Raw genomic sequence first — 14,303 nt, 5'->3', positions numbered from 1 at the left:
AAGATGGAGAACGAGGCAAGAGAAATACTGATTATTAACTGTAATAAATTCAATTCTATAATTAATTCAATACCAAACAGTTCTAATTAAAATACACAATTAACCTAAATTTGTTATGTGTTAAATTAGGGCTGCGTGATATAACAAATTTCTCACAGTATCACAAATCGTGATACACATATCGAATCGGCTAGCATTTTTTGGTTTTAATTGATTTCACAAAATACATCGCATCACATGTAGCGTTATTTAACAAGTTATCGCATATTGCATTTTTCTTTAATATTGTGCAGCCCTACTGCATATTTTATGCTTATTAGAGTATTATATCATTAGCTTAACAACATGCTAACATCAAACACTTCTGCAATCAACAATTGTGAAATCAATTGTGAACAAATCTACAGTGTGCTTTGTACCAGGAGCGCTATTTGCATAGTATTGCTACCTGAACATTCCAAATAAGTCAGCTTAGAAGTCAGCTACCTTTGTAGGCGGTACAGCAAGACATTTCATTACATTTTGGAATAGAGGCCCTGTTTGGTATTATGAATTTTGGTCGATCAGATCATAGGTAGACGTAGTAGTCTTTTCGTCTTCCAACCAAACTTGGGTCTTCAGCCGACAGAGTTTCCTTAATCCCGTCTGGCTAGCGCACTTCCCATAGTGTGTACTTAATTTATGTATTAAGTCAGCAGGAGGAGAGTGGGTGGTCTTTTGTGGCTGTGGACAAGCTCAAGACATTTTAGACCCCGTTTACACATGCTGCATTCAGCATTGTCCACTTGATCCAATCAACCAAAATGCATCTTAATACCAGGTCAACACAGGGCCAGAAATAAACTATAGTCATCCAGGATTGTACTTTAAAACATCAGGAAAATCAGGCCCTTCCTGCAAGGAAACTTCTTGTCTAAGCTCCTGTCATTTTAAGACTGGACTACTGCAACGCTCTACTAGCAGGCCTACACTAAGCCTGATGGTAGATGTAGATGGCTCCAGAACACAGCAGAACACCTGTTCTTCAATCAGCCAAATAGAACCCATGTCACACACCTCCTGATCTCAGTCCACTGCCTCCCAGTTGCAGCCAGAATCAAATTTACTGTAAGGTTTTGACGCTGGCTTTCAGGACTGCCACTGGGACAGCACCTCCCTACCTCATTTCACTCCAACAAGCATACGCTTGTTCTGCCAGCTAAGGTCACTGAATTAGTGATGCCTTGCTGTTCCTTCATAACGAAGTAAAAAGTCACTCCCCAAAACTTTTACCCTCTTTGCTCCTCTCAAGTGGAATGAGCTGCCAACCTTCACATCTTTCAACCATCTCACATCTCGACCATCACATCTTTCAAGAAACAGCCCTTCTGAAAGCACTTAACCACCCCACACCCATAAACCAATGCACTTGCACACACACAAGAAAAACTTTCCTTTTCTGCATTTCTCCTTTTCTCTAGGTTACTAGTTGTCAAATAAACCTGCCATTGCATATTATGAATATTGTTGGGCTCATTGCTTCTGTTCCTCTCTTGTAAGTCGCTTTGGCTAAAAATGTCTGCTAAATGCATAAATGTACCCAATCAGAACATCCAAAACATAAATCAATATCAATAATAAAAAAAACATTACAAGTTAAACTATGGTCCATTATTTATGAATCTCAAATTCAAATGCTGTATCAGACAAATCTACTTTCCCCTTGATGTATGAACTTCTCTTGACCACATGAACTTGTTAACATCAGAAAAAGCATTCAGTTGTAATATATTTATTAAGAATGCAGTTGTTGGATGGAGTTTGCTGACAACAGAGAACATATCTCAGTGGAGACTGATTCTATAGTAACATTGACATACTAGTGGCCTCTTGCTGACCGCAATGATTTGATTTAGGTTTTTTTTACGGCTGTGACGCAAGCCAAACCTCTCGCTGCCCCTTGTCATAAGAACAGAGTGACCGTAGATAAAACCCAGACCCCTTTCATCCTGCTTTCTCCACAAACTAAAAAAGATTCTAAGATAAGCTAGGCCTATACGACTCTTTCATCAACAACTTATTTTCTACCTCCTCCATTTCTTAAAATACCCCTCCACAGGCCCTTGGAGTCAGACTATGTGATGGGATTTGTCTGTACATGATCACTGGAAAGAGAGAGCCTTTCAAACACACATAAAACTCATAAGCTTGATTATATCTCTGTTAGGAGATACCCCTATGATCTGCATCTAAATACGCTTCAAGATACATCTCCATGAAGTCGAACGATATACTGTATTATACAGATTTCAGCAAAGCCAGTTGACATCTATTACAAAAATTAAGACAGGCCTCCACTTATACACTGATGACCACCAAGAGAGGAACATTCAATAATTATCAGCTGTGAAAACACAAACCAATAAAGCCTACTAAGGGAAAACAGTAGGGATAAACATTACTGTAAACAGCTTAACATAAACTCAGCAAGCTGATGTGCTCATAGCCTTTCCAGAGAACTAGGATTGGATGTTTTTGAAGAGCCTGCAGTAAAGAGGCCTCGTCTCACTGAACTCCTGCCAAGTTTCACTCAGCTTTTCCCTATCCAGCGAAATTCGCGAATAAGAAATAACATGCACTGCTGAAGACACACACTATGCCCTGAAGTACACTCAAAAACCAAACATCCCTTTTATTTGCTTTAGAAAATAAATTATTAATATAAAGAACAACATTCATTATTCTCACTGTTGACAGTTCAGATAGACCTCAAAGACCCATTGTATCAAATAATAAGCCATAATGTATTGTATTCAAACAAACAGCTTTCAAATAATCAGCACAGCAGCCCACTGGCTAAGCAGACCTAGATAAAACTGATTAACCTCTGAATCTTTGCTTTGACATGTCGAACAGAAAACAGAGCAGAATGTGATCTAAACTGGACTACACGACATTTTTGAGAGGCTGAGATTAAAGAGATAAGAGTAAAAGGGTTGGGGCTGAATGGGGGGAGCTGGAGTTAGAAGGAAGGGAAAGGTGGGTTTTAATCAGAGAAAGATCTTCAGATGAAGTTCTGAGAAATGCTCATTTGTCATCGGTTTGGCAGCTCTAGACTCATAGCAGCCCCCTCCAATAGAGCATAGCAGTGACAACCCACTTTTTCAGTGGTCATTCTTTTCATTCTTATTCATTCTTATTCATTTTCTCTGGTGGAATTTTAATAAAATCTTCATTAAAGAGTTCTAAGCCCTTTAGCAAAACAACAAGCGCTGAGAGAAATCACAATATACAAACTCTGATTCAATGCAATACATATTGGATTGAATCAGAGTTTGTATAAAAAAGATCAAGGTACAAACATAAAAAAGCATGAAAGCATTGCAAATTATGTAATCATACTTTTATTATTTTTTTATATTACTTTTAATATATTTTAGGTTAATTGCAAAATATTCAGAAATGAATACCTTAAATCACCTTCATGTTCACAATCACTTTCATCAGATTCTACAAAGTAACCAAGATAAGTATTTCACCTGTAAACATGGCACTCTCTGTGTTATGCATATGAGCTCATGAAATACTAAACTGACAGCTGCCAAAGTATGCATTGCTAGCCTATACTACAACTACAGCAGGTTCAAAAAGATATTGTCTGGTGTTCTGTTGGCAGTTTTTCTTATCTCATCACACAATCATTATAATCACACCAGCACAAACCAACAAAGTGCAGTAGGCTAAATCATCCGGACATATTCAGTCGGATTCGTGAAGCCCGACAAATGAACAAAATTAGGGCTGCGTTTTCGAAAAGCAACGTAAAGTTATGCCTAAATTGATAGTGGAGGAAACCATAGTAGCCAATTGTTCAATTTAGCCTCATGCTTTTCGGTTTTGATTAATTGAAAAGATCCGGCTCTTAAGAACAATTCGTTCGAGAAGCGAACTGAAGTCTCACTCAGTTTAAAGCGGGGTAGATTACATCGTTTATTAAATGAAGCAGACGAAAAGCTTTAAAGAAACTGACCAGCTTCTGCAAATGTCAATTACGTGCTTCTCGGTCAGTTCCCTTCAAATGTACAAATATTCAGTCTGTTTATTTAACAGATTTATCTAAACTGAATATCATAGGAGCATAAAATAAATCCTTGACTCGGATGCTGAGTTAAAAACGGTAGTTATTAGTTCATCACATGCACAATGCATCAAAACAAAAGGAAATGGTAAACCACAACTATTGTCATTTGAGAAAAAACTCCAGCAAACCCACGCTGCAAAACAGTAGGCTATGTCGCTACAGTGAGCTATAATATCAATATTTAAAGTCGTTGTAGTATTAAGTATACAGATCATAGACTACTCACCGCACGAGAGAGAAAACTTATTCCCAGTCAATGTTATTTACTCGGGTTAGGCACTTCCATTTATGAAAGCAAAATCTCCCTTTCCCTTTCTGCGGCTCATGTGCTAAATAAAACTATTAGAGCAAAACGTGTAAAATGTCAACACCACAGACTTTACCACGCGAAACCATCCGGAACGACAGCAACGGATCAAAAATCATGTGTCGTGCACTCGTACAGATTTGTAGCGCTCCCTCACGGCCGCCACGGACCAATCATCAGGCAGCGCTGTGGTAGTGGGCGTGGTCTTCTCGTTTTGTCACTACATATTCACCCTTGACTCCTCTCGAGGCTTGACTAAAAACGCATTGTAGTGTACAGGGGCTGGCATTAATAGTGTATGTGCTCAGCTGTCAGAGTGAATCTTCAGCTGCTTAAACAATGTGTCTGTAGGAGTTTTGCATATTTAAAATACATCAGTGTGCCTGTAAGCTACATGAAACCGGCACACCATAGAAAATAGTAGCCTACAAGCTGCAGACTACTGACCATTGTATACGCTGGATACAATGGTCAGGGCTACCCCCAAACAAACAAAAACTGAGATTTAGCCTATACAATAAATAAATTCAACATAAACTACTAAGACAACATGTCAGGGAAATACATATAGCCTAACACTAAACTGGTAATGGGACAATGAGTGTAATTTTATTATGTGTATGTTACTTTTTAGACAAGGTGGGCAGATAAAAGATCAATTAGAAGGATTAATTAAGCGTGAAATACCCCTCTTTTATCTTTTTATCTGTAAAACACACATTTATTCATCATGCTGAAGTCCTTGCTGTAGGTGGAAGAAATACAGGCACTGCCCTTTATAGCAGAATAAGCATGACCACATTACAGTTTGAGCACCTGATTTAGTTACAGTTACGGTGAAAGCGACTTTACATCATGTCTCATTCTTTAAGTCCTAGTCTTCCTGCTGAGCTCATGGTGGTTAAACCTGACCTTGATGGTTCATCAGTCCTGTGCCTTGTAATGTATTGTATAATTGTCGGAGAGACTGAGTGCACCCAGACAGGCTTGGACAGTGTAGCACAGACACCTCCACATGCATCCTCTCTCTCAGCTGCTGCTCGGCTCAACCTGTAATTATGGCTGTCATCAACAGCCCCCGATGAGAAGCTATATTTACTGGAGCCCTGTACAAACAGTTTTCAGGCTTAAATGAGCCTGATACAAAAGTAAAAGCTCTCTCCATTCACTTGCAACTGGTCTTAAAAGTCGGTGAAATACGAATGAAAACAGCAGGTTCTATAAGATGAATCAATAAACAATGGAGGAATGTGACTCATTTGAAACACTCAAATAAAGACATCTTATTTGTATCATCTCTGGCATTTATAGCGGCTGGACGTGCTCTTATACAAGTTGAAATCTAGAAACACTTATCATGTTCAATCAATCTGTCTTGGTATTTTATGCTGCCATCTTCCTGCGCATTGTAGATATAAACTGGGTCAGATATAAATCATCCACACACGTTTGTACAATTCTGTTCAACAAATTTGTCTCATCTCAGGAATTTGCAAACACTTCCATTCGGAGAGACAAACAGACATAGGTTACGGCATGCCACTGAGGTCAAGAGGTTACAAAAAGCCGCCAGACGAGTGCAGATGAAGATCAGTATGTTCAAAGCTGTCGACAGAATGACCACTTTAACAAGGCAGAAATATTCTATACTACCTCTGTAAACAAGACTTTATGCAGAAAAAAATATTCAAGTGTATTCAAGTCATTATAAGCGTAACGGAAGTAGGTCAGTAAGAGTTGTGCGTGTAAACCTCACTCCCCTGGCCTCAAGATGCGCACTAGCAACAGACGCAGTTTGTTAGCGCACCCGCCTCCTGTGCCGGAGACTCCGATTCGAGTCCCGTTTGGAGTGGTTCGAGTTTGAGGGGCCTCAGCAAACTTCCAAGCGGGCCCTAACTTCCAAAGATGACCTAAGTTAAAATTATTTAAAATAATAATAATAAAAAACATTTGTGGCGAACAGGACGGCCGGGGGACGTGAGAGAACGGCGGGGGGCCGGTGGTGCGATTGCTAATGAGCAGCACCTGTGAAGCACACCGGTCTCGCATCTCTCACGGAGGAGCGGAAGCATAAAGGAGGAGCGACGATGTTGATGATCGAGAGAGGAACAGGCCTGTGTTTTAGTTGTGTTTTGTTTTTGTATTTGTATTTTAGCCCGCAGTCGTCAGCGAGGGGCTGCTGGCAGTTATGTTTATTTCCGGTAGCCAGCAGTTGTCCGCGAGGACGTATTTTGGTTTGTTTGTTTTATTTTAAATAAAGTTTATTTTGATTGTTCTACAACATTGAACAAGCTAAAACTATTAAAGATGTTTAAAAAATTTATTTTAGGGCTCCCCAAAGATATTCCCGGAAAAATGAGGTAGCATAATTTTAAAAGTATGATATCTGAAAATGTCATAATTAGTACAATCTTAAAGCTCCTTGGGCATTTTTATAATGAATATACATTTTTCTTGTCATGCCAAGCTCTAAAGCATTTTATTTAATTGTAAATTGTAAATTAAAAAGATGTTATTTAAATCATTACCAAGTAAATCACAAACCATGTGAAAAGTCATATATATTTATTGGTTAAAAAAGGGGGAGATGTGGAATCCTGAAATTTAATTTCTAGAAACTATAGTGTTGGGCCTTTGAATATCGTTGGAGCCACAAAGGTTGAGAACTCTGCACTGGTTTAGCAGAAAGCACAATATTGTGAGTTTTGTATGGGAGCCACTCTCATTTCCTTGTAAAATGTATAAACCTAGCTCTAAGTAAATTGTCAGGTGGGCATAAATTTTCCCTTAAACCCTTTGAAATGCAGCACCGCAAAACTGTGTATATTTCATGGTGTTTGAAGGCAGTCAGTAAGCCTACATTTTTAAATTATAGACTGCCATGCCCTGTGGCTGATCGCCTTTGGTTCTATAATGACAGGCTCTGATGCAGGTATAGCAGCCCATGGTGCCGACCCACACAGCTGTGTGTGACAGCCAGGTGTTCAGTATTTCGATATCAGCATTACAGGCTTACAGTAAGATTGAGATCATGACATTATAAATGGCATAAAGATAAAGAAATAACCGGGGCATGGTGTTCCCAGATGGATCACGTTTTCCAACGGAATGGTGGTTCAGAGCAAACCGCGAAGTGTCTCTGCTCATCTGTCAATGGCCACATCAGTGTTTTTACCTCTCCACATTGTGCATTTCACCCACCGAGTAGCACAAGTATACAGTCGTAGCCTCGTGTTTGTGGAAGCTCCCCTTGTTTGGTCTAAAGTAGGTCAATGGACCATCAAATGGCAGCGAGGAAAAAGCACACAGTAATGCACCGTAAACAGTCATTGTGCACGTGACACCTGAAAGTAGTCTTTTAAAAACACAAAGAAAGAGAACAGCAATCCCATGTTCTTTTCCTCACACCCTGAGGGGGCACAGTTTGTTCTGTGCGCTCAAGGGAACGTGTCCTGAGTCGCTATGACCAGGTCATGGCTGCTTCCTTCTGACACACTTTCTCAGAGCATCACACGCTAGATGCAGTGAGAGGGCCTAAAGCCTCCAGTCGGCATATGCCTGAACCTGCCAACCTACCAAAGATGTCATTATCCTTAAAGTATGGCTGTAGATCTAAAAATAAATAAATATTGGAGATACAATCTAGCGGCAAATGAATGTTTCCAGTGGGTTTACGCAATGCCCCACATCTTACTCCAACTTTCACTTTCCAATAATTTCAAGTTTTCTCATCATTTTTTAAAGCACAATCTAAATAAAGCAGGTGAGGGTTTTTCAATATTTGTTAGTTATAAGAGTAAAAATATTTGTCAATGAGATAAGAAGTCTTGGATGTGTTTTTGTATATTTGAAAAAGATCAAATATAAAAAGATAAAAACAAATTAAGAAAAAAAAAAAAAAAAAATCATTAAGTGGCTTAAAGTGATAGTTCACCCAATAATTTATATTCTTTCATCATTTACTCACCCTCAAATTGTTCCAAACATCTTTCTTCCGCTGAACACAAAAGTTTTTTAAAGAATATGATTAACAAAACAGTTGATGGACTCCATTGACTTCTATAGAAGTCAATGGAGTCCATCAATTTTTTGGTTTCCGGCATTCTTCAAAATATCTTCTTTTGTGTTCAGCAGAAGAAAGAAAATCAGGTTTGGAACTTGAGGGTAAGTAAATGATGACAGAATTAAAACATTTTGGTGAAATATCCCTTTAAGTGCCTTATTGCTTTTATAACACGATGGCAATGGAAATATTACAAAAGACCTGCAATATATTATGCAAGCAATAAGGTACTTGAGGCTGTGCTGTATCGTGAATAGGTCCGAAGCGGAGTATATTATAAAATATATATTATAAAAGATGTGCAATAAATAGTATTATTATTATTATCACACAAATTCTTCTTAACTGTAGGTGATTTGTAGATATACAGAAGTGGCACATTTATATGGAATTCAATACAACTTTGAACAAGTCTCATCCAGTTCGATTTCACACAGAACAGTTAATCAGTTTTGCAATCTGTGGTAAATAATGTTGTTATACCGTTAAAAGTGTCTGTTGTGAAGAATCAAACTGTGTGAAATGATCAGTGCTACATCACTCTCTGACTCCCACACTAAATCAGCTTCTGATAACGATAAGCCATTGTTTGATGGGTGCCCATCATACAGCCATTTAGAGCTACAATTGTCCTTCTTTGCTGACATAGACACTGACATCATAGATATTCATGGCAGCCATGGACATGTGTTGTAGAGTGATGATGACTAAGCACATTGTGTAGTGATCACTGTGCCAGTTCTGATCCACAGGCCTACAGATAACATCTCTACCGACGGCTCAGTTAAAGCTAGACTATATACCCGTAAATCTCTCCCATCCTGCAGGAATCAATACACGGAGCAGCTCAGCATTGAAATCTAATGCCACAACATTAAGCTTTGCTGAAGCCCCTGAGGGGATACGGTTTCTCTGGGCTGAGTGCAATAGATCAGGGAGAGTACAAATGGTTTGAAATCCGACACTGATTTTTCCATGGGCGTTTGATTTGATTGACAGAAAACATGATTAAATCCAGCTTAAATGATGTTCTTAGCATTTTTTGCAACAGCAGCTTTTTGACACCTCACAGATACATTGCAGCAATATCACATGAGGACTCCACCCAATCAAAAAGTTGCAAAGACCTTTAAATTAAAAAACATAAACATGTCACAAAGTTTCAATTAATTAATTTTATGCTTCACAAACAATTTAGGAAAAATTTTAATGTAATACTGCAAAATCAATGTAGTTATAATGCCAACTCTAATTGTATATTGATGAAATCAGGAGCGAAAGAACGATTTGAAGAAGTGGGGATGAAAAATTATAAAACAAGCTGGCTCATGAATATTAGGTAATATTAAAGTCAGCATGAAACGGAAGTTGCGATAGTTTTTTCTTCCCTATGTGTCGACATCCGAGTGAAACGGCTTCTCAAAAAAGAAAACATTTAGGACAGGACTTGATTTTGTCCATTGGGAATTGATTGGATGGTTGGATCGTTGTGGTTTGCTATAGTGTGGTGCCGGTGTGATGTCACAACCTGGAAGTCTAATTCGCCCCTAGTTCCTTCAAGATTTTATAATGGGGTTTTTCAATTTATGAGTAAAACAAAGCCTGTGAGTAAACATAACTTGACGATACTTTGACATTTTGTTTTTACCAAGACTCAATTGTCACTTAGTTTATTCTCAGCATTGCTGATACTTCATAGCTTCAGGATCAGAAAACAGGCGTCACTCTCTATTCAAGGAGCCGCAGGCGGCCACATGAAAACCCTCTTTGAATAACTCATGAAGCACATGCAAGAAAAAAAAAAAAGAAAAAAACACACAAGTATTGTTTTGTTTCCAAAAAGGTGCCCTTACTCAAACACTTTTTGAATGAATTAGGTTAAAGAAAAAGAAAAAAGTTTTCAGGGAAAATTTAAACTAGGTTGCAAGCTGGATGGCCTTAGTGCAGTAGTGACTCTAATGAGCTGGTTTTATTGGATGGACATTAAATATGGGAAGAACAATGTGCTCACTTGGATTTTGAACTTCAAAAGAAGAAAAATACAGAAGTTGCATGATTATTGAAAAAAAAGTCAGTCTAATCAAGTCAGCTTTCACGTAATGCTGTCATTACCATACAAAAGGAGATATTTAGATTTTTTTTGTTTATTATTATTTCAGTTTAGCTGCTTTCTTTAAAATACATTAGGTCAGATTTGAACATAGGTCCCCATGCATGCTACATAAAAGTTGTAGCACTAGACTAACAGATCTGAAAATAATAATTGTTGTTTTTTTTAATTTATTTTTTTTATCTCGCCTATAAAACACCAAGTCAGGATTGTCCCATAAAAAAGTGCACAATCCCCATGTGAAGGACAATCTGTTTGGTTCAATTCATGTGTAACTTTACAACATCTCAAATATCAATAATGTAATGTCTGCTGATAATTCCTTCCAGCAACACATTAATGCATATGATACCATAGTAGCATAGGTACTGTGTATATTATATTTAAATATCAATATCTAACTATTCCATCTATCACATGCTTCTGCATTTGATAAACACCCATCTCTATATGTAATATGTGAAAATGATGGGTAGCAACACATTCACACAATCACAGTCTTTAACAGATAGCAACACATTTCCACCCGATACAAACTCAACCATGCCATTTCTACAGTTCAAACCCTTTAGGGAAAATACAAAGACCTCAGTCATTACTTACAGACAGTCAGGGATTGAGTGAAATAAATCACTTACTATTCCTTCTCTCTCTATTCTCATGCACAGATGTTCCCGCTCTTTCTCACCTACCGAGGCAGCAGGTAACAGTGTTTCTGCAGAAACAGCAGCTAAATCTGAACATTCAGTTCTTTAGTAGTAGATAGAGATGACAACATGTCTAAGACAGCATATCACAGAGAAAGCACTAGACATCTGCTAGCATAGAAACAGGCTTTAAAATGACAACATTACTAGTGAAGTGATGTTTTATATGTGACATTTAATGAGGTAGCAAGTTTCATAGCCTCTGATGCCAATGTGAACCCTTCATACACAGAATAAGCAACACAATGGGAATGATCTTGGGAATGGGAAAGATGTATTATGTTTATTCCTCAAAAGGTGCCTTGAGTGTCCATAATGAACTTTGGAAAAATGCATCTGGTGAGTGAATAATTTAGCCCACTAATTGTGTCCAAAAATCCAAATTATTTAAGTTCTCTTATTATACAATAGTTTTTAAAAAATTGGTCTCAGTAATATTATTATTATTATTTGAAAGAAAGAAAGACAGACTTTTATTCAGCAAGGATGCATTAAACTGATTAAAAGTGACATTAAAGGCATTTATTATGTTACAAAATATTTATATTTCAAATAAATCCTGTTCTTTAGAACTTCTGTTTGTCAGGGAATTGTAAAGTATCACGATAATAAGATATGTTTCTTGAGCAGTAAATCAGCATATTAGAAGGATCATGTGACACTGAAGACTGGAGTAATGATGCTAAAAATTCAGCTTAGGCATTGCATGATAAAATTACATTAGAAAATATATTTGAATAGAAAACAGTTATTTAAAATTGTGATATTTTGCAATATTACTAATTTTACTGCATTTTTGATCAACAAATGCAGCCTTGGTGAGCATAAGAGACTCAAAAACATAAACATTCTTACCAACCTCAAACTTTTGTGTATGTGAAGCATGTGCAGACTTTTCTCCTTGGTTGAACACAAATCATATATACTCCTTTTATGAAAGCAACATTTCAAATGCTCAAGCAGATAGAGAAAGATTTGCATTACATTCATCTGCTTGAAATGCCATTAACAGAAAAAGCAGAAGTCATTACATCCTCAAGTTATTACATTTTATTTGTGCTGCTCCAAAGAGTCATTGAGTAGAAAGTATAAAGTAAATTCTCTTCAGAGTGTTTATAAAATCCGTACAGTATGTTAATTTATGCAAATGTCATAAACAGGAGAAATGTATGCCTTCCAGAACATCGACCAGCATCCTGTTCCTCCGCTCGAACAGCAGATATCCCTCACATGAACATGTTTCATCATGCATTACCTTAAAACAATCCCAAATGGCTGCAGTGTTTCAGTTTTACAAGCGCAGCTGTACATGCTCAAATCATAATATATCTGAGTTATCAAACAGATCTTTGTACTTCAACACAGCCAGGAGTTATACAAGAAGAACGCCCACTCAACACACTTATGTTGTTATGTTGAGATATGACACATAAAAACGACATCTCCTTAGGATTCACTCACAAACACGGCCTAAACTTCCCACCCCGTCCCAGCATGACCCTACCGTCATCATCAAAGATGTCCTCTGCCTCCTCACGCACGAGTTCTTTTAAGTTATCCTCCGTGATGTCAGGAAAGGCCATTCCGTCTTATCCTCTCTTGCTCTTCTCTTTTGCGTAACAGCTGAGCAGCAACTATACTGTAAAATTAAATCAACGTTCGGACTGTCTTCCCTCCGGGCGAATGTAAAGCCCACTGTCAGCTTGAGACTGAGCAGAGAGGCGAGAGGCAGTGGACCACTCTGAGCTTCTACTCACTGCACCAAGTCAAGTGTGAGTGTGTGTGGGAGCCCACACCATCCAGGCCAAGTTTCATCAACAGGATGATTTCATAATCTCCTGTGTGAGTGTCAGAATGAGGGAGATATTGTGTGTGGTAAATATGCCAACGGTGTTTCGAGTGGTGGTCAGGACAAAGGGAGAGCCAAAGCTTGGTGATTTTGGTGATAAATTGCATAAAATGTAACACAGGGTTGTGTTCACAGGTTTCAGCCTCACCATACAGCCATTAAAGGTCAAGAAAAAGTTGACCTTTTGTTTTAAAATGGATCATTTTATTGAACCTTTAGATAACATCTAAAAAAATGTGCATGCGTTTTTTTTTATATACAATAATATACAAGTAACAATAATTAATTTACAGTAATTTAGTAAAATTCTTCTAACTTCACAATTTGGTGAGTGTTGGAAAGATCCTATCATGTTCTTCACATATAAAGTCTTTCTGAAATAGTAACTAGGCTGCAGTGAATTTAAGTCTTTCTCTTTAATTTTTGAGTGCCTCCTATGAAAGCTCTGTGGAATAGACCTAATGACAATCTCATTAACGGAGGGGTCAGCTCACACACTCACAGTCGTATAACAGCAATTATTCACTTCTGGACTCTTTTAAAAACATGTCCTATATAGGGGAACCAAAATAGATCCACCCACACTTGTCACGTTTCCGGGAAACATTTTGATGTGATTGCTCCATCCATTAACATTTAGTGGTGTTTGCTTAAGCAATAAACACTATTATTATTATTGCTTAAACAAGTGTGGGATTTAAACAGTATTACACTGCTACATGTAACTCATCAAGAACAGTTTATGGTAATGAAAGATACCTCAAAATATGCTTTTCCAAACAACCAGACTTATGATTCCCCAGCTAACAAGGAACGTTTTCAGAATTTTGGCTAATGTTCTGGCAAGGTTCTCTCAAAATTATGGACAAATATTCATCCAGCAACGTTAACAGAATGATCATTTAGAGTTATCTGGTCTTTTAATAATGTTCTAAAAACGTTAGCACAAAAATGTTCATGGAACATTTAATTTCTGAAATGGTTTAGTTTGACATTCTTCTAACATTTTTTTTAAATGTTACTACTTGTTACAGAACATTCACAAAACATTTAAAAGTAACGTTTCCACAATGTTTGCAAAATTTAAAAGTAACGTTTCCACAATGTTTGCAAAATGATAAAATGCAATGTTTCCTTAACATTCGCA

The 14,303-nt window shown here is 37.6% G+C and overlaps 1 protein-coding gene across 4 annotated transcripts in view; it reads right to left on the bottom strand.

Moving 5' to 3' along the window:
* The window catches only part of ripor2 (RHO family interacting cell polarization regulator 2), a 50,484-nt gene extending 37,403 nt beyond the window's left edge, over window positions 1-13,081 (bottom strand). Inside the window, exon 1 of one of the 4 annotated variants that reach the window (XM_077196341.1) lies at window positions 12,812-13,081. In XM_077196341.1, coding sequence (XP_077052456.1) covers window positions 12,812-12,890 — 79 coding nt within the window. In that variant the 5' untranslated portion in view covers window positions 12,891-13,081. Of the gene's footprint in view, window positions 1-4,346; window positions 4,556-12,811 lie in introns of those variants that run through there. The other 3 variants (XM_077196339.1, XM_077196342.1, XM_077196340.1) reach the window with 3 other exon arrangements.
* Window positions 13,082-14,303: the final 1,222 nt, after the last annotated feature.

Source organism: Siphateles boraxobius, unplaced genomic scaffold (assembly GCF_051911475.1).
Source record: "Siphateles boraxobius isolate OS27281-9 unplaced genomic scaffold, OSU_SipBor_1 35, whole genome shotgun sequence".
NCBI classification, from domain to species: domain Eukaryota; kingdom Metazoa; phylum Chordata; class Actinopteri; order Cypriniformes; family Leuciscidae; genus Siphateles; species Siphateles boraxobius.
Note: the sequence above shows the minus strand (reverse complement) of the source record. Positions and strands in the feature narration are given on the sequence as shown.